This window comes from Xiphias gladius, chromosome 14 (genome assembly GCF_016859285.1).
Source record: "Xiphias gladius isolate SHS-SW01 ecotype Sanya breed wild chromosome 14, ASM1685928v1, whole genome shotgun sequence".
In the NCBI taxonomy this organism is placed as follows: domain Eukaryota; kingdom Metazoa; phylum Chordata; class Actinopteri; order Istiophoriformes; family Xiphiidae; genus Xiphias; species Xiphias gladius.
The window spans coordinates 10,365,373-10,384,969 of NC_053413.1; the positions used below are offsets into that span (position 1 = coordinate 10,365,373).

Here is a 19,597-nt window from a genome sequence, read left to right on the forward strand (position 1 = left end):
GGTTGCCAGTGAGGAGACACTTCCTCCACCCAGTGCATCATCAACCAAATCCAGAAAGAGCTGGAATTGAGGCCTGAGTTCAGCACTCAGGGTCCTATTGACTGTTGAGTTTGTCAATACCAATAATAAGTATAGTTAGGATAATGTGTAGATAGATCGCAGCACAGCGTATAAACAATGTTGCCTTATCAGTGCATGTGTTATCAACAGATTACTTTAACTGTAACAACATAGCGCAGCCTCAGAAGCGTTTCTTGTGGACAGAAAGCACATGTGAGTCTAAGTCTTAATTAGTCATCAAAGTTATTTCTGCCAACACCAAGACGCATTTTGTGGTGTCTGAGACTGTGACAAGGAGCAGGAAGCTGGTGCTGCGTTCCAGTCCCGTTGGAGAGATGGTAGACAAGAGAGTTCAGTGTTAAGGTGGTGTCCCTATAAAAGCTCGTTTAAAACAGAACTCACCTCGGGTCTTCGCTCTGTAATACATTTGTTTTCCGGTTTCCGAATAGTTACAGAATTTATCATAGATAACACTTTGTTACACACTGCACCGCGGTAAATAAGTCTTTCTCACAGCAGATATTTTGAGTTCTCAGAGCAGGAAAAGAACAGGTGTTACTAGGTTTTGTCGTGTGTGACCCCAGTGGACCTAAGTTAATTCTGGGATTTGGTCACATGGTTCCCTATGAAAAACGTTTGTAACGCGCTTTTAACTTTTACCCGACACCAGCTGCGTCTTCAACGGTATTTTTCGTGACTTCACGAATGTCTTCTTTCAACTGGGAACGAAAATGTACCCAGTTGAAATGTCGAGACCAGCGTGTCGTCTTTTTGCTGAAACGTATGTGAATCCACATAGAGTGCTGGGGTCCCGGGGGGGGGCTAGCCTAAACAAGCCGTGATGTTGTGTTGTGTTGGCGTATTTATACACCCAGTAGTTAGGCACCATCAGCTTTTATTTGGAGTCATGTTTCAGTCCGCATGGCGAGCGTAAGTCCAAAGTTCACTCTCTGTTAGCTCTGTTTTTGGACGTGGTCTCCACCAAACCCTGCGGGGAATATCTGGCTCTTTGGCCGCTACGTTCACCAGCCGGTCGCTCGCTGCCGAGCAGGTACAGTGGGGTCGTAGAGCTCGTTTTGGCTGAAAAACGCTGTCCTGTGCGGCTAGAAGAGGGACACTATGAAAGCGGTGATAGTGAACCAAAACAATAAAGCTGCGGGCCAGACAGCTAAACAATGAGCTGAAACTCACTATAAAGCTCCGTAAAGCCGAAGGGGAGCTGCGGACTCAGGTGATAACTTTCTGCAGGTTCATCGTTGCGGGCGACCTATTTCACACTGTGACCTTGTTTTCACACTGACATTTGATACACCGTTAGCTTAAAATACTGGTTATAGTTGCTTTAAGGTTCATGTAGACTTTCGGTTCTTTTCAGCCGAGCCGCTTGCTGTGTGCCGCTGGCCCGTGTAACTTTTTTCCCACACGCTGTGAACGCAGCAACAAATAAGCTCGCAGGCGGTGTCTTTGGTAACTTGCCGTATTGTCATCCTCCAATGAGAAGCGCCGATAACACCTACAACAGCGGTCTGCGCGGCTCCATATTGGATCTACCTTTTCTCGAGAATATATTGTCCAACGTACGGCCGGCTCTGCTCCGCGGGCTCAGGTATGAGGGATGTAACCGACAAACCGCGCTGTCACCAACAAATGTTCCTCAGAGCTTTGTTATACAGTGCAGCGTGATCCCCGCAGTTTTTAACGGGGCTGAGAAATTAGGTTGGAGGCGCACCTGAAGAACGGAGCGAAAAGTGGCATGCAGGCTGAGGGGGAAATAATTGGATTGAGATAACCCCACACAGACAGTAAGTACATTTCTCTTACTTTGTTTTAAAGAATGAATCTAAAGCACCCGGATAAGCAATAACTTGACTGATATCCTTTGTTCCCGCGTGGCCGAGGAGGTCTCGAGATAAGAAACTGTTTACTGGTGTGAATGTTTAACGCCGGGACACATGATAATTCTCAATTTCACATGTTTCAACAGGTCACCTGACCCAGTACACCAACAGATAACATACTGCGCAAGAGCCCCTCACGTGAAGAGAGCGTCATCTAGTGAATTTGTTATTTCCTCTTGTTGTCGGAGTAGTCTGCCTAAACAGAAGTGTATAAAGCATGTTTTCCACATGGCCAGTCTGCGACCTTTCTCTTTGCTGTCTTGAGCCCATGTCAGACCTACCTGGCTTTGAGTTGGCTTACGCAAAACTGTCTGTTACCCGTCTTTAAACTTATAATTTGAAGCTGGGTACTTATGGGTAACTTGTAATTTATTTTAATTAACTCGTACTTAACTTGCAGTACAGTGGCTTTATCACGTGGTGAAGTTCATCTTTAGCTCTGACACAGGTTTAACCCACTGTCGGAGGAAGGGGACTCCTCACCACCCTGCCCCTGCTGCCAGAGCCTGATTGTGGCACTGGGCCCAGCCCTTTCCTAGGGGCCCCCAAGCACAAAGCTTTTTTTTTTTTTTTTTTTTTCCATAGCCAATTTGGTTGTGTTTCTTCCATCATGTGTGAAAAGACTGGGGGAATATGCAGTATATAAACGTCACTTGTACTGCTGCACTCTCCAAATAGATCCTTAAATATCACGCGTTGCCGGGATAGTCTAAACCTAGATAGAACATAAGGTTATCTTCAAAAATTACCTTCCCTCTTTGTTTGGTTTGATATCCCTGGCAGCAATATAAAAAATCATGAAAGGAACAATAAAGAACTGGCGATATATGACAGGGTTGTTACAATGTGAAAGGAGGCCCCCAAAGCAAAATATACCACTAAAACTTTAAAGAAACCCAATGATGCAAACTCATGACCTAAGGAGGAGCAATATATTCAGCGCTGCCTACCACTTAGACTAATCAAATTTAGCCGGCTGTACAGGCCCTCTTCATGGCAGACAGTCTGACTTGTCACAGAGGGAAAGGCACAGGTGTTACTAATAACATTAGCAATGGCTCAGTTGTGTTCAGGTGTCCCAGTTAGCCATGACAGTGAGCCAGCACGCACAACACCAAGACCCTGAAACTGAGGCAGCTAAATGGAATTCAGCCATCCTTCATTTTATTACTTACAACTGTGCTCTTCCTACTGCAACAGGTCAGATGTCTTCTTTGGAAAAGGCCTGTTGTTGAATATAATGGAACTACGAGAAAATAACAATATAACACCAACTACACAGTAACACACCAAGTATGTCACTGTGTATGCATGTTACTATACAGTAACACACACGTGTTACAGTAAGTCAATTAACCAAGTATAACCCCATATATATATATATATATATATATATATATATATATATATATATATATATATATATATATATATATATATATATATATATATATATAATTTTTTTTTTTTTTTTTTTTTTTTTTTTTTTTAACATGAAAACATAACATAAACAAAGAATTGCTACAGTACAATGATTTGTTAAATTTGTTTATTAAAGAGTTGTGACCAAAGAATGGCTGAGAGGGTCTCTTAACAATCGAAAGATGAATTTGTCAGCATGCTCTGCTGGACAAACTATGTAATGGAAACACAATTTCTAAATTATCAAAGACATATTGCCTTTTTTGTACAACAATTTCTTTCATAAATGCTAGTCCAAAATATCTCTTATAAACTTGTATAAGCAGATAATATTGGCCCACTTATTTATCTGTCTTTGACGTGGTCATCCATGTTCGTGACAGGAGCTGTATGCTCACATATGATTTGCTTGTTTGGAAGCTGATGAATCTCAATGGTGAACTGAAACTTTACTGATCTGAAAAGAAGTTCTTTTTAGCTGCAATAAAGGTTCAAAATATCAAAATAACAAGACTGATACACAGTCAGCCTACATAGTTATTTAATTACCCGCATGTTTTTAATCTAATACTGCCGGTTTTTGCAGATAATACTGCTGTGTGTCACCACCATTAGAACTACCAAAAAAGTTAATGCCATCACCCTCAAACTATAGGCCGATTTCTGCGTATTCTGACAAAAATGATATAAAACAGACTGCATATAATTGTAACTTCTACCCTGAAACCAAAGCGGCCAATTATCAAGAAACAAACAAATTATTAAAATGGACAGATAATCATTTATTTCGTCATTTATATATAAAAACACCTGAATTTGAAATAATGCTTTAAAATGTGTGTTTGGATTAGAAGCACCAAACAGATGAGTGATGATACAAGTGATCCTCATGATACAGAAAGTGCTAAAATCTGCTATATAAGGGAAAAAAGGACAGTTTTCATTGCCTCACTAAATGAAACACGTTTGTGGCAGACATCTTAGTGAGTCAGAGCAGTTGGTGGCCTTATGCTTACATCAAAAGACACTGCACGGTTCCAGTAACCACAGGTTGTAATAAGTCTTAATTTAGCACAGTCTTGGCTTGGCGCTTAAGCATTATTAAAACATTACTGAATGAAACTAGACTAAAAAGTGAGAGGAGGTGAGAGTTGAATTTAGCACAGCAGCATAAAATGATGGTGCACAATTACACTCAGCAGTGCCTTCACAGTTACACATCCACACCTTGTAGAGCTGAGGGTTAAATGTGTTACTCTAGCAGCTTTAGCAGGGAGTACGACATAACTCTCCACTTTTGGCAAGCTGCCATGGATTTGCCCCCCGAAAGGTTTTACTTACTGGTGTAGGTTTGTGCTCTAGTGCCTCGCTCTGAACGTTATTTTTAAAAACTCTTTCATAAAGGATTTTATGCCCTGATGCTGGTAAACAGAGGAATATTACAATGATTTAAAGTAGGGCTGTATTTAGTATTATTTACAAAATGTTCTGAATTTTGTGCTTACAAAATGGCTCAAATGATTAATTGAGTCAGTCTTTTGCATGAGTCAATCTTTTTGCTTACATACTCTGAGTACATTAACTGACTCTCCTCCATCTGTTGCAGTGATGTTCACACTCACTGAGGTTGCATCCTTGAATGACATCCAGCCGACGTACCGCATCCTAAAGCCATGGTGGGATGTCTTCATGGACTACCTGGGGTTGGTCATGCTCATGCTAGCCATATTCGCCATGACCATGCAGATCACCAAAGACCAGGTGGCTTGCCTTCCTTGTTTGGAGGACTCAGAGGAGGCCTCAGGGCCTAAACCTAACTCGTTTCCCCAGCAGAGTGCACGTGAAGCAACCTCATCTGCAGCCACTGGGGCCCCCATGGTAAACACCAACCCCTATGTCACCAAGGACTTACCGGACGAAATTGTCCAAGAGATGCACGTTACACACCAACACACTGCTGTGGCGGCAGAGAAATATATGAATCAGCCTCAACCAACAGGGGTCAAGACCAATCTGGACTATCAACAATATATCTTTATCAACCAAATATGTTACCATGTTGCCTTGCCCTGGTACTCCAAGTACTTTCCATACCTCACTCTCATCCACACACTTGTTCTCATGGTCAGTAGCAATTTCTGGTTTAAATACCCCAAAACGAGCTCAAAGATTGAGCATTTTGTTTCTATTCTTGGTAGATGTTTTGAGTCTCCCTGGACTACGAAGGCTTTGTCTGAAACAGCTTGTGAGGACTCGGAGGAGAATAAACAGAGATTGACTGGCACCTCCTCAGTAGCAAAGCAGGTATCTTCTGAAGGGACAGATGAAAGCGGGAATGTCACCTCATCCACTCCCATGCTTGGGGTGAAGTTTTCTGCAGATAAGCCCATCGCGGAGGCCCCAAGTAGTATGACAATCCTGGACAAAAAGGATGGGGAGCAGGCTAAAGCCTTATTTGAGAAAGTGAGAAAATTCAGAGCTCATGTGGAGGACAGTGATTTCATCTACAAACTCTATGTAGCGCAGACAATTGTCAAAACTGTAAAGTTTATTTTGATATTGTCCTACACTTCGACCTTTATGGCTAAGATTAATTTTAAGCACAGCTGTGAGCCAGATGTTAAACAGCTTACAGGATACAGAAAGTTCTTCTGTACGCACAATATGGCTTTCATGCTAAACAAACTGCTTATTAGCTACATGGCTTTGATTCTGATCTATGGGATGGCATGCTTGTACTCTCTCTTTTGGGTGTTTCGACGACCTCTAAAAGAGTACTCATTCGAGAAGGTCAGGGAAGAGAGCAGCTTTAGTGACATTCCTGATGTCAAAAATGACTTTGCATTCCTCTTACACATGGTTGACCAGTATGACCAACTCTACTCAAAGCGCTTTGGGGTCTTCTTGTCCGAGGTCAGTGAGAACAAGCTGAGGGAGATCAGCCTCAATCACGAGTGGACCTTTGAAAAACTAAGGCAGCTTGTTACCCGTAATGCGCAGGACCAGCAGGAGCTGCACCTTTTCATGCTTTCTGGACTCCCAAATGCAGTGTTTGACCTCACGGACTTGGAAGTGCTTAAACTGGAGGTGATTCCTGAGGTGAGGTTCTCGGCAAAGGTCTCCCAAATGACCAGCCTGCAGGAGCTTCATCTCTGCCACTGTCCCGCCAAGGTAGAGCAGACAGGTTTTGCCTTCCTCCGTGACCATCTTCGCTGCCTTCATGTCAAGTTCACTGATGTTGCCGAGATCCCAGCTTGGGTATATTTGCTAAGGAGTTTGAGGGAGCTTAACCTAATTGGCAATTTGAGCTCAGAAAATAACAAAATGATTGGTCTAGAGCCCATGCGAGATTTGAGGCATTTAAAGACATTATGCCTGAAGAGCAACCTCACTAAAATGCCAACAAACATCACAGAACTTTCGCAACATTTGATTAAATTAGTAGTGCACAATGATGGTACAAAACTGCTGGTACTGAATAGTCTGAAAAAGATGACGAGTCTAATTGAACTGGAGCTGCACAGCTGTGAACTAGAGAGGATTCCCCACGCTATTTTCAGCTTGACCAACTTACAGGAGCTTGACCTGAAATCTAACAACATCAGAACCATAGAGGAGATCATCAGCTTCCAGCACCTCAAGAGGCTGACGTGCCTTAAACTGTGGCACAACAAAATAATCACCATCCCATCCTCCATCGGGCAAGTCAAGTCTCTGGAGTCTCTCCACCTCTCGCACAATAAACTGGAGTCCCTGCCTCCAGCTTTGTTCACTCTACCTAAACTGCGGCACTTGGATGTGGGCCACAACTCCATCACAGTGCTCCCTCCAGATGTTGGCCTCCTCCACAACCTCCAGCACTTAGCCATCAACTCCAACAAGCTGGAGGTGCTGCCCAAGCCTCTGTTCAGATGCACCAAGCTAAAGGTGCTGTGTCTGGGGCACAATGCGCTCACCGTGCTGCCAGATGCTGTGGGTCAACTGGTCCAGCTCACTCAGCTGGAGCTAAAAGGAAACTGTCTGGACAGACTGCCCGCCCTGCTCGGAAACTGCCGACTGCTGCGCAAAAACGGCCTGGTTATGGAGGACCATCTCTTTGACACCCTACCTGTGGAGGTTAAGGAGAGTATCAGCCGAGAGACCAACGTGTCCTTTACGAGTGGCTTATAGCATAAACACCACAACGCAGACAGTTCTGCAGCTCTCGTGGTTCATAACATGCCTGTATAATGGATGAGGAGACTTTTTATTCTTTCATCCATAAAAATGAATGCATTTTCTTGATTTATTTTAATGGGTTTTCTTAGTTGCTTATGTACTAAAACGATACAGATTGCTTTTTTTGTTTTGCTGAGTACGGGGCTGTGCGATATGATATATATCGTGTGACAATTGAAAAACGTCTATCATTTATATTATGCTATACTGTTTATTTCATTGTGTCGCAAATCGCACTCCTTACAGCAATATTTTTCTTCATTTGGACGACGGTTTGCGTTCTTCCACACGGCACGGATGCAAGCAGGGAATTTATATGAAGGCAACAAAAACCAACATGGAGGAGGTGAAGGTGACATAGAATGGGGCAATTCCGTACAGGAGAAGGACTCCGACAGCCCGAGACAAAACAAGGAGCTTGCACATAAAAGAGGGGCTTCTTCTGTCGTATGGACGTGGTTTGGGTATGAGATGTCTGACCCGGACAGCAAAACCGTACAACAGACACAAACACATCCAACCTCTTTTACCTCCTACACAAGAATCATGTCAAACAGTCGAGTATATAATTCAAAATGTAATACGAAATAGGCCTTTCAATGTGGTGATTTTATATCAACTATTTATTCATTGAATTTAAAGAAAATGTGCTATTTCTCGATATGTATCTTTATCTGGACATGAAATGACCTACAATATATCGGGATATGAGATTTGGGTCATATTGCACAGCCCTAGCTGAGTATGTATCTAATCCAGCAAATGGTTTTGGCATTTAGCTTTTTCATAGCTTTGATAAAAGATCAGAAATTTTGCTTGTCTATAGACCAAAACTGTTTGCTTCAATGACAGTATGTAGATTTATCATTATTATTTTAGGTACTCAGGTATAATTGTTACCATGGGGAACAATCTTTTGCCTTAACTGCTGCTATTTTTTTACAGTGAGGGCTTTCAAAAACTTAAGGCCAAATATGAATATTTCATGTTTTCTTATTATCCACATAGCAATTTCTATATGTTATGGAAGCAGACACAATGCAATGCTCCTTTCTTGGTAGTATTTATCTTTTGTTGAAATCATATAACCTTTATGTTCCCGGATGTCTTGTAGCTAACGGAATGGGTATAGAGTTGTAAAACTCCAGTGGAGACTAAGCAGCAGAAATGATCCTTTACCTTACTGTTGTAGAGATTGTACACCAAGGCCTATAGTAATTCATTTGCACAATGAAAACCTAATGATTTAAAGATCGGTGAATGTGCTTTGTGATAACATGTTCTAAGACCAGTGTGAGCTGATAAAAGGGAAATCTGTTGACTATCTTTTTTAATCATGCTTTAAAATTTAAAATGTGTGATAAAAGTGGCCACTGGTAGGATTGGTTATCCTACATGTCAGAATCATGTAATTACAATAGACATGTCTGCCTTCTCTGTTCTCAATGTTTTTCGGTGTAGGCCTATATATATTTGTTCCTGGGAGCTTCTGTACCACATCGATGATGCTCAAAGTTCACAACTTTATGGCACAATAAAACAAGGTTTTAGATGAATGTTTAATCATTATTCATCCACTTCAAGTGCATTCCACTTAACACTCTACCGCAGTCAGAATGCTGAATAGAAATGCATGTCTTTGGAGTTGTGAAAACATAGTTGGGCATCACATTTCTGAGGAATCAAAGAAAAATCTTATTTATTTTTTTCTAGACTGCCTTGTTAACATCAGAATGCTTTTGTTTCTTTATCATTCTCAAGTGAATCAGATTCACAGGCCCCAATCTGCCTTACAGCAGACATTCATAGGATTGTTGTAGCTGGAAATACACAGGTACTAATAACATTAGTACTGGTTCTGTCTCAGCAATTATTGCAATGCAGCAATTGACAGTGTTATTAGTTACACCTGTGTTTTATAAAGATACACCCAGTAAGTTTCACTCCACATTATTCTCCCCGAAAAAAACTTTTGTCCATAAGTTCCCTTGTTTCCCTTCTAAAAAATAAGGTTATTTTCTCATGTCCCCCAATGGCTCTAAACAAAGACCCTTCTGTCAATGTCATCAAGAGACAGAGAATGAATGAGGTTACATTGACCTCAGCTGTTCACAGTGAATAGAATCATGATTTCAACCTGCTAATTCTGTAATTAAGCATTTGAAAAACAACCCAATCCACATAATGTGTTCCAGCTCACTGACAGTAAAGACACTTTAGTCTTTGTCTTGACGTCACAGATTTTTTTTTTCTTCTGGTTTGTGAGGCTTAACCCACATGAGCCATAATTGTTTTCGCCAGATGTCTAATGTTAATATGATGAGGATAGATGTCTTGTGGTCAACCATCCATATGATCCTACAGCAGATATTTCTGCCAAAATCACGATTCCTATCAGACCATTCATTTCTCCAGTAAGTGGGTTGGATTTGACAGGGAACCTATCATGATCCTCTGCAAACCAGTAGCATTGTTTGTGTGAGTGAGTCCTGTCGAGGAGGAACAATATCTTCACTGTGCCTGTGTAGATTTTGACCAGGTCATAGAGGTTATGCATGTTATCCATGTATGTAGCCTTCTGTTCAACACTCTAATTGATAGCCTTGCAGAAATATTCAGAATAACTGAACTTTTCTGAGAATTTTCAACATGATGTCCCGTCCTTGAGATATCCTATCCTGGCTCGAAAGGCATCAGCACATACTGCGACGTATTCTGTCTGGCTATGTACACGCTCTTTCACTTTGTTTAGACTAACTCACCTTTCAGCTTGCTGCTAAACGTGCTACTGTAATCTCCTCTGCAGTGCATTTGTTCAATTATACTTAAAGCATTCAGGTGTGTGACTTTATTAAGCAATATTTATTCAGTTTGTTCATAGATTTTGACATGAAGGTGCATTTTATTCCTTCATCATGAAGTTACTGTAAACTCTGTACTAAAGTATAAGTGAGCACGTGTATTACTTCAATTTATCCACATTATTTGCAGTGGTTTCCAAAGCTGGGTCAGTGTCAGCTAAGCCAGGAATGATTTATCCTTTCTATTATCCATGGCTGGATCAACCCACTGGGAGGCTCAGGGTAAAAACTGTCCCCAGTGGCAACTGTTATGATCATTTTGTGAAGCACAAATGTATTTAGGAATATGCACATTGTAAATTTTGACACAAGTTTACCAGAAAGGTAATAATACAGGACCCACCTTAAGACCTCTATCATTTCATTTAATACTGTACTTTAGTGGTCTATTTTTAATAAAATGACCAAAAACCAACAGACTGAATGAAGAGCCCTGGGGCCCGGGGTAATAGCCAGCCAGCCAGCAAGCCTTGCTATAATCCCACTAACCAAAAACAAGGTAGGATGTATGTTTATGAAGTTTTGGTTATACAATGATTGCACTCACAGTAGAGATTTTTATCCTGTTTTTTTATTTTTATTTTATGGTCTCCTCTCCTGGGGTTGTGTTCATATTACAGTCAGGGCTGTAGCCGGGATTCTAGAAATACTGTGGTCATGAGTAATAGTTAGCTGTTTGATTATTTTTTATGCTAATTTTATATAAATGCGGCAGTTTTTTTCAAGGAAAATCATCAAAAAAATCATCAGCTTCTTCTAAACTCAAGACAACCAATTTAACTATAATTATTATCAGATTACATTCTTTGTAGGAAACTTCCAGTAAGATTATCAGAAAATTGCACACCTGTGAAATAAAGCCTTATGGTTGTATTGTTTCAAAGCTCTCTCTAAGTTGACAGAAATAAAACCCTGGTCCAAAAATTTTGGAATCCACCTACATTTTTTTTTTTTTTTTATTGTTGAAGGTAGCTTCTCCAAAGTTGCCAAAACCCCCAAATTCCTCCCAAAATAATACAGAGGTCATTAACTCAGTGTCCTCAATAACCCTGACCACAGCACACTAACCACTGTTCATGACATTCATAAAGGTGTACCATTCTGCACAAAGGGTCTGTAAATGCGATCGCCAGGTCTACCATGTGTTGCACGATGCTGCCACCTGTCGGAAGGTGTGAGTATCTGTTCACCAGCTCTATGCAGGTGAACTAGCTTCACTCCAAACACATGCTAACTTATCCGCGCCTATAACGCAACCTCATGATGAACCGTCAGAATCATGTCCCGTTCAGCCCTTCAGCAGCACCCAAAGGAGCTGCTCCATTGTACAAACAGCTACCCGGAAGGTAATTAAATGCTCTGCGCAGTCTTAACCTGCACGAACTGTTCTGTGGCTAGCTATGTAGCTAAAGCTAATAGCAAAAATTGCTAAATTAGGTAAATTTGCTTTCCTGACGTGTTGATGTTTGCACCGATAAAAACACCATTCTGCCTTTGCCCTGATACATTCATGTTCAGTTGTTTTCTGTGATAAACAGAGTACCCAAAGACTTCATAGAAGCTATGAAACGCATCCCAATGAAGCCAGCAGACAACTCAAACATCAGGACAACTGACATGGCTGCCAAGCCACTACCAACTCAGAAACCTGCAGGTAATCTCTGTGGACACTTAAGCTCACCCAGAGACAGCCACACAACATTTCCTTACAAGGCCCTACCAGTCGTACTGCATGATTTAACTATTGTTTTCATATTTTTCGGCTTTAAGGACTTTATTAGAGACTTATCAGTAGAGAGATGACAGGAAATGAGAGGACAAAGAGAGGGGAGTGACATGCAACAAAGGTCACCTCCTGGACTACAACCAGAGACATTGCAGTTCATTGTCCGCATCTTAACCCCTAGGCCACTAAACTGTCCAAGTCTGTATTATCTTTTGACAAAGTTACATTATTGTTGAAAGATAATACAGTGGAGACTTGTCTAAATCACTCTGCATTAGCATGCAACAATCATGTAACACTCACCAAAATTAATGCCGATTTCACTGTCATAGATCTTTATTAATGGAGGCAAATTTCATGAGTCTGCCGATTGATTTCTATACCTTAAAAAAAATTAGTGGAAACCAGTAAATGCCTAAAACTATAGGACAAATACATCCAAAAGCTTTGTGGAATGCGTTCAAAAATGGTCATCATAAATGAAAAGTGTACAAATTTCTGTTAAGGATCTTACACCTGTAAATACTCCTGTATGGTATGCAAAAAGTGGCTGTATAAGAACTAGAAAAGCTGTCTCTGGGTTCTTTTTTCCACGACAAAATCAGGGATTATTGTTTTAATTGTTGTCTTAGTAACTAATAAAGTCATAGGAAATTAACCAGACAAAACTTACCTCATTGATAGTAAGTTGTAACTATATAGATTACATATCTGAATGCTTTAAGTTCTTGAATATAAATTTTCATCACTGTTATGAAACTTTTGTATTCTATAGTGCAACCTTCTGCTGGTAAATGGATGTCTTCATTCAAACCAGTAGGAGAAGAAGAAGACAACTCTCAGGACAAAAGCACAAGCAGTTCAGAAAAGTAAGTCAGGATTTCTGGAGCCTCCATAATTAATTTGTAAATCCTACTAGGAGTTCTCTTGGTTCCTTGAATAATCTCCACCTTTCAGTGATGACACTACCACCCTCTGCTTAACATCTTTCATTCATTGATCTAATGAGCCTCTGAATCTATAGTTGTTCTTCCAGTCCTGCAGAAGCCTCTGACAAAGTGTCAGGTAGAACGTGATGTCTGCTGTAATCACAGTCCAGGACGTCCCACATTTGAGCCTTTAATTTTGTCTTGTGGTGACTTAAAATGTTGAAACATGACCTGTCTGTCCTTATATATTATTCCAGATGGACCTTGTGAAGTAAAATTGCAAGTGGCAGGAAATACGCAGTGTCTCACTGACTGCTTAAACAAATGGACAAATTTCACTAAATGTGCACAGCCCCAAATTCGTTACATGTATAGTATGTGTGAACATTCAGTGGTTAATGATAACGTCCTTACAGATGGTCTCTATCATTGTAAATTGCATGCAACGCACAGTGATCCTTCTTCCATCTCTCTCAGGGTTGAGCTTTATGACCCTTATGATCCTGGCTTGCCAGAATCTGAGCTCAGGATTGCACTGAGCAAAAACTTCAACCACTCCACATCCGATCAGGATATCAACCCGGATCGTCGACATTTGTCTCCAGGTAGAGAGACTCTGAGACACTGGAACTCTACACCAGGGGGCCGACTCTTTGACACACGTGACTTTAGCCCTGAAACCAGACCCGGCGAGAATCGTTTGGGTCAGAGACTGCCTGAACGTCGAGTTTATAGCCCAGACAATGAATCACTTGACCGACCAGGGTATGGCTCCATAAGTAGACCTCTGGACCACAGGGTCTGCAGCCCTGACAGGATGGTTCATGGCTCGTCCAACCAACAGATTCCTGCAACCTATGGAGGACGGAAGACCAATGGAGAGGAGAGGATAACAGTGCCAGAACACAGGAGAGAGGTATAATCGATAAGACTGAAAGTTTAACAGTTGAACTTTACTGTCTCTATGATAGTGACAGCCTGAAATCATGTCAAGCAGTGGGGCTCATAGGAAAGAAAGTTAGTTTTGGGTTAGTGGTTATATTCAATCTTGAGTTGTAGACTTAAGCAGGATACAGGGCCTGTTTATTGAGCAGGCACCATTTCCTTTTTATGTGGAGTGACAATACTGTGACGTTTGGTACTAGTTAGAGACTTTTCTCTCCTCTGTAGATGACCACTACTGTTACATTATCCCCACCCAAGTTACAGCAGGATTATCAACATCACTTGGGGTTCGTGGAAAGAGGTAAATTGGCTCGTTCAAGAAGTCATGAGAGTTTACTAGCTGTTCTACAATATACCACCATTTCAAGTTAAATACAGGAAAACATGATTGCATGTACTACACACTTGAGAATATAGTTTGAAAAAGTAATGATCAACAAACCAGTGTTTGTTTTAATGATCAAAGCGGTATTTTTGCCATGGGTAAACGTATTTCCTCTGCGAACCGACAAGTTATCATGTGGATAATGTTCTGTAGGTCTGGACCAAATCACGCCTGCCACAGAGGTGACAAGAAACAGAAGCAAAACTATAGTAATGGACAAGTAAGCACCAGGCATACTGATGCCCTTTTGTTTAAAGATGCTACATTTAGAGTATTTACGTCACAATCATATTCAATTTGATAGCGTAGTAAAAGTTTCATAGCAACTTATTGTCATCTGATATGGTTAGCTCACTGCATGTTGTCACAGAGGCGAAGCCAGAGCTAAGAATCTGTCCCACTGTGTCTAACTACATGTGCTGCATTGCAGAGATTATGGAGAAAATCAGCATTAATTGCGAGTATATTGTCAGAAGAAACAATAAACAGAAGAGAAAATCCACGCAACTATGGTTGCTACTGTGGTAGGTTAGTTAGATGTTAATATAAGTGCCCAAATTTAATACGCTCCACACCCCTAGTGTAAAAACTGTATGGATAGCTCATCCTAGTTCTAACCAAAATATGTCAGCAAAAAATTTCAGTTTGCATGTGTCAGCTGTTATCAATACATTTTGATACACTACAAACACTGGATGAATGCCCAAGGGGAGAGAGAGCATAGGAAGCTTTGCACGAAAACTAATAATTTTCATACCAGTTACTTTACAATTTAGCTCTCTGTTTTTGTCCTACAAGTGTTAGCCACTGTAGTTACAAAGAAAATACTGCAACCAAGCTATGCTTAACATAATAAGAGAACCCTGTTTGACCTACTGATGAGTAATTAGGTCCTGTTGGGTCTGTAACACAACCTGTAACATCAGAATGACAACGTGCCTCTTTACACAGGTCTATTCCTGTTCCATTTTTCACATCTGCATCAAGGCAGTTTTAATGCCTCCTCCTAATTTAACTATTAGGGCACTAATGTTCGACTCGTTGGTTGTTGGTCTGGTCTTAAGAAGCCACTTTAAGATCACGTGAAGACCTTAGGCTGTTTAAAGGTCTGCTATTTAATTGTTTTAATAATTAATATTCTGAAACACTGAACATCTTAATATTTTTCTTATAGGAGCCCCATCACCTGTGACCTTTGTGATGTTGAGCTGGCCAATGGGCAGGAGCTGGAGGATCACCTGGACAGCAAAAGCCACTGGGGGACACTAGAGCACATTCAACAGAAGAAGAATTATGATGATCTGGCTATAGCTTTCCTGCAGGTAAAATAATACATATTATGGCTCAGGACGTCCTATTGAGGGTCCCTGGATTAAACCCCTAATCTGTGCAATAGTGTTCTATTGACTTCTTCTTCTTCCCAGCAGTTTTTTGTGTGTTAACCTAACTGTACCATAGATATATAAACAAATTTTGCTACATTGGTGTGCCTGAATGGTGATTGACATTTTTATTCCTACAGGAAGTCATGCTATATAAAAGTCGTCAGTGTAGCCGAGCGATAGAGGACAGTGCTCTTCAAGGTAAATTACTTTGAATTGTCACAATTTGTGAAAAAAAAGTGAAACATTCATTGTCTTATTATCTTCTATTCCAGACTAACAAAGCCTAAATACAGTGTGATCGTTGTATTGTCAGCTCTGCAGGAAAATGACCACATGACAAAGGTGGAAATGTTCCACTGTGCAGCATGTAACGCCTTTATATCAACATCTGCATCGTTGGTGCAGACTCACATTACCTCTCAGGAACACCTCTCCAACACAAAGGTAACACTGCTGTAAAGCAGCACATTTAACGAATTCAACATTGGCCCTAGAAGGAATGAGATGAAGTGGTGACTGATTGATTGATTTTCTGAAGGAGTTTGAACTGCAGCAGAGACGTACTTGCCTCAGCAAAGCAGAAACCATAATGAAGGAACTGAAACCTCAATTTGAACACTTCATGAAGGTATTTGGCAGTAGTTAACATGCAGTGTGTGTACTGTATATACTAACATAATGTATGTAATGACATGACATGACAGTATGGAGCTATGGAAATTATTTGATAAATTGTTCCCCCAGGTGAGAAACTTTTGCCATCAAATAATGATACAGTACTCCTTCAAATTACTAATTGGCACACTGTATACTTATTTAGTTCCCTCAAGTCAGTTGTTCATTTCTCTTGAGTGATATTCCATGAATTATATAATTCATTCCCTCAAATTAATAGCATTGTCACGTTCATTCTATTTCATTTGTACTCAATATGCTTGTTCTAGGGTGTGCTTGCATTCGATTCAGCTTTATTTTGTTTTCGAGCCAAATTTGTGTCACTGCTTTAGGTTTTAGATGTTAAACACAGCATGTTATCTATGATTTTCCTTGTTTAATGCGTATTACGTAATTTGAGAGCTCAATTTAGTATTAAGTGGGCACAAATTACTAACTTGAAGGAATAAATTTGGTTAATCAAAGGTACAAATTACTAAAAGAAACTAAGTAAACAGGTTATCAACTGGCTTTCTTTACTAATGCAAATAAAAAGCTATTTCAAATGGGGGAGGTGAGGTTAGTATCCCTGGCCAGTCACATGCAGCATTAAAGCAACATTAAAACTATATGGACAGGAGACAAATTAAAGGAAAAACCAACATAAAGTGTCTTAGTAAGGTGCTGGGCGACCACTTGCAGCCAGAAGAGCTTCAATGCTCCTTGGCATTGATTGTACAAGTCTGAACTCTACTGGAGGGATGAACACCATTCTACCAAAAGATATTCCCTCATTTGGTGTTTTGATGATGGTGGTCGAGAGTGCTGTCTAACACTTCGGTCCAAAATCTCCCATAGGTGCTCAGTTGGGTTGACATCTGGTGACTGCGAGGACCACAGCATTTGATTCACATCATTTTCGTTCTCATCAAACCATTCAGTGACACCTCATGTCCTATGGATGGGGGCATTGTCGTCCTGGAAGAGACCACTCCCATCAGGATAGAAATGTTTCATCATAGGATAAAGGTGATCACTCAGAACAACTTTCTATTGATTTGCAGTGACCCTTCCCTCTAAGGGGACAAGTCGACCCATACCATACCATGCCAGCAAAATGCCCCCCGCAGCATAACAGCCACTGGATCCAATCACGGTAGGGGTCAGGCATTCAGGCCTGTACCATTCTCTTGGTGTCCGCCACGCATGCACCGACCCACTTGTAAAGAATATGGTGAAGGACTTTTTTCCACATCTCTGTGGACCAGTGTCTATGGTTTTTACACCACTGAATTCTTTGTAATGGGGGGTTTATGCTCTGCGACTCTACTATATCTCTCTATGTAACTGTTGATGGACTGTTCTTGCTGACACAGTCTGATCGCGTCCTGCACCATTCTCAGTCACCTGAGGAAGAGTTACTCTCCTGTTTTTCCTTTCGTATTGCACTAATGCATCACGGTAATCAAATGTGTGCTGTCGACCACAATTTCTGACCCTATTTACTCAAGCCTTTAGTCACAGCTCCTACTGAAACACCAGTCAGTTGAGCAGTCTTGTGACTGAAGTTCCTGCTATCCGTGCCTCAACAATGAACCCTCTTTCAAAGTCACTTTGATCTTTTCCTCTTGCCAAATCAGAAACAATTGGGCCTGCTCTGCATTTTTATACATGCCACAGAGCAGGATTGGATGTTAACTGCTTAATTGTACCAGGGATTGCATTTCAGTGCACCTGTGTGGAAGTATGTGTTCATTATGTTTGTCCACTCATTTATTCAGGTTTTTCCTTTCAATTTGTCACCCGTCTGTATATTTCAGTAGAAGTACACGTGTCGTACAATAATCAAAAGCTATTAAGTAATCGGCTGTGAAACTATGAAAGCTATTAAAGTTCTGTAGTCCACATTTTCAACACATAAGTGGCCGTGTATGGGGAGGAAACATCTAATATTTCATCTTGTCTTCTAATATGAACAAAATATATAAAGTGAAATAACATGTAAAAGTAACTGTACATTTTAACTAAGATGAGATTGCATTTTTTCTTCATTTGATTATGGCATTGAATACTTTTAGTAATGAATTTGTTTTCAGCCTCAGTACACTACATCTAATTAGTAGCACCAGCAAATAGTACCCTACAAGGCCTCTGGTAATTACTAGTAATTAAAGTAGACTGCACTTGGGCTACATTGAGGTCTACATATGCAGCTATCAGACTACTTAACCGGTTGTTTTCTTTCAGGGTGACAGCCCATTTGAATGATGGCAATCACAAATGTCTTCAAAATACTGCTTACACTGAGCTGCTGTTTGCTTCCGATGAAGAATAATGGACTTAAAGCAACTGCTCACTTTAAATCCCAACCACATAAATGCTGTATCAATTCTCATGTACAGTATATTGCTCAGAGAGCACTGTTATTTGCCATTTAGGATTTGTCAGAATAAATGAAAGCATCTTGAGTCCAGGTTTGCTCACACCACATAGATTTTTTTCTTCATACTTTCTGTGCATATGTGGTTTGTCATTTCACATATTGTTCATGATAATGTTAGCTACAAATCTTCCAGGTCAACACCACTTAGATGAAGCTTGTGATTTTTTTGAATTTACAAATCCAATGTTTATAATTTGCGTGCAAAAATAATTAGAAAAAGTCAATTTGTTTCTTTGCTTTTTTTTTTATTTAGAACAACACAAATGTTTTAAGCATTGTATCTGTGATATAGTACATTTAAAATTAAATTATTTCAAAACAGTATATTTAAACATTAAATATAGGTGACATGTATGAAGGGCATTGCCAGCACAGGCTGTGCGTGTTAGGTCTTTTTTCTTAACCACCTTCAGTTTTAACTTTGTATTTGTATTAGAAACAATGCAATTACTGAAATACTATAAAACACTTTCTATGCATAACAAGTTTGCAGACATTTTTCTTTTTGTTCTTGAAGAGTAGCTCACTTTTTTCACTTGTCTTTCTTGGAACTGTTTATCAAGAGCTTTCAGGTGCCGTCACTTTCAGGTGGAATATTCATCTCAGTAACTCTATGGCCTGAAAAACAGACTGCGGGCTTTGATTTCAACATGTTGCAGTACAAAAGAACC

At 40.4% G+C, this 19,597-nt stretch overlaps 2 protein-coding genes across 8 annotated transcripts; both read left to right on the top strand.

The window, feature by feature from the left end:
* The first annotated feature begins 262 nt into the window (after positions 1-262).
* Positions 263-9,136, top strand: lrrc8da (leucine rich repeat containing 8 VRAC subunit Da). Of its 3 annotated transcripts, XM_040144071.1 has the most exons (3): positions 263-1,291; positions 1,436-1,862; positions 4,987-9,136. In XM_040144071.1, coding segments are annotated over exons 2-3 (2,565 nt in total). In that variant the 5' UTR covers positions 263-1,291; positions 1,436-1,861; the 3' UTR covers positions 7,551-9,136. The 3 variants fall into 3 exon arrangements, 2 of the variants coding, with proteins under 2 accessions (XP_040000005.1, XP_040000006.1); XR_005708787.1 differs by lacking the exon at positions 4,987-9,136 and adding an exon at positions 2,045-2,500 and having other exon boundaries at positions 263-1,862; XM_040144072.1 differs by lacking the exon at positions 1,436-1,862 and having other exon boundaries at positions 972-990.
* A 2,479-nt stretch (positions 9,137-11,615) lies between these two features.
* LOC120798843 (DBIRD complex subunit ZNF326-like) lies at positions 11,616-19,594 on the top strand. Of its 5 annotated transcripts, none has more exons than XM_040143579.1 (11): positions 11,616-11,805; positions 11,998-12,113; positions 12,961-13,054; positions 13,592-14,030; positions 14,285-14,360; positions 14,598-14,664; positions 15,619-15,766; positions 15,967-16,027; positions 16,143-16,273; positions 16,368-16,457; positions 17,548-19,594. In XM_040143579.1, exons 1-11 carry the CDS (start codon positions 11,720-11,722, stop codon positions 17,548-17,550), a joined length of 1,311 nt encoding a protein of 436 aa, XP_039999513.1. In that variant the 5' UTR covers positions 11,616-11,719; the 3' UTR covers positions 17,551-19,594. The 5 variants fall into 5 exon arrangements, with proteins under 5 accessions (XP_039999513.1, XP_039999512.1, XP_039999510.1 ...); XM_040143578.1 differs by having other exon boundaries at positions 18,731-19,594; XM_040143576.1 differs by lacking the exon at positions 17,548-19,594 and adding an exon at positions 17,342-17,486.
* The last annotated feature ends 3 nt before the right edge of the window (positions 19,595-19,597 follow it).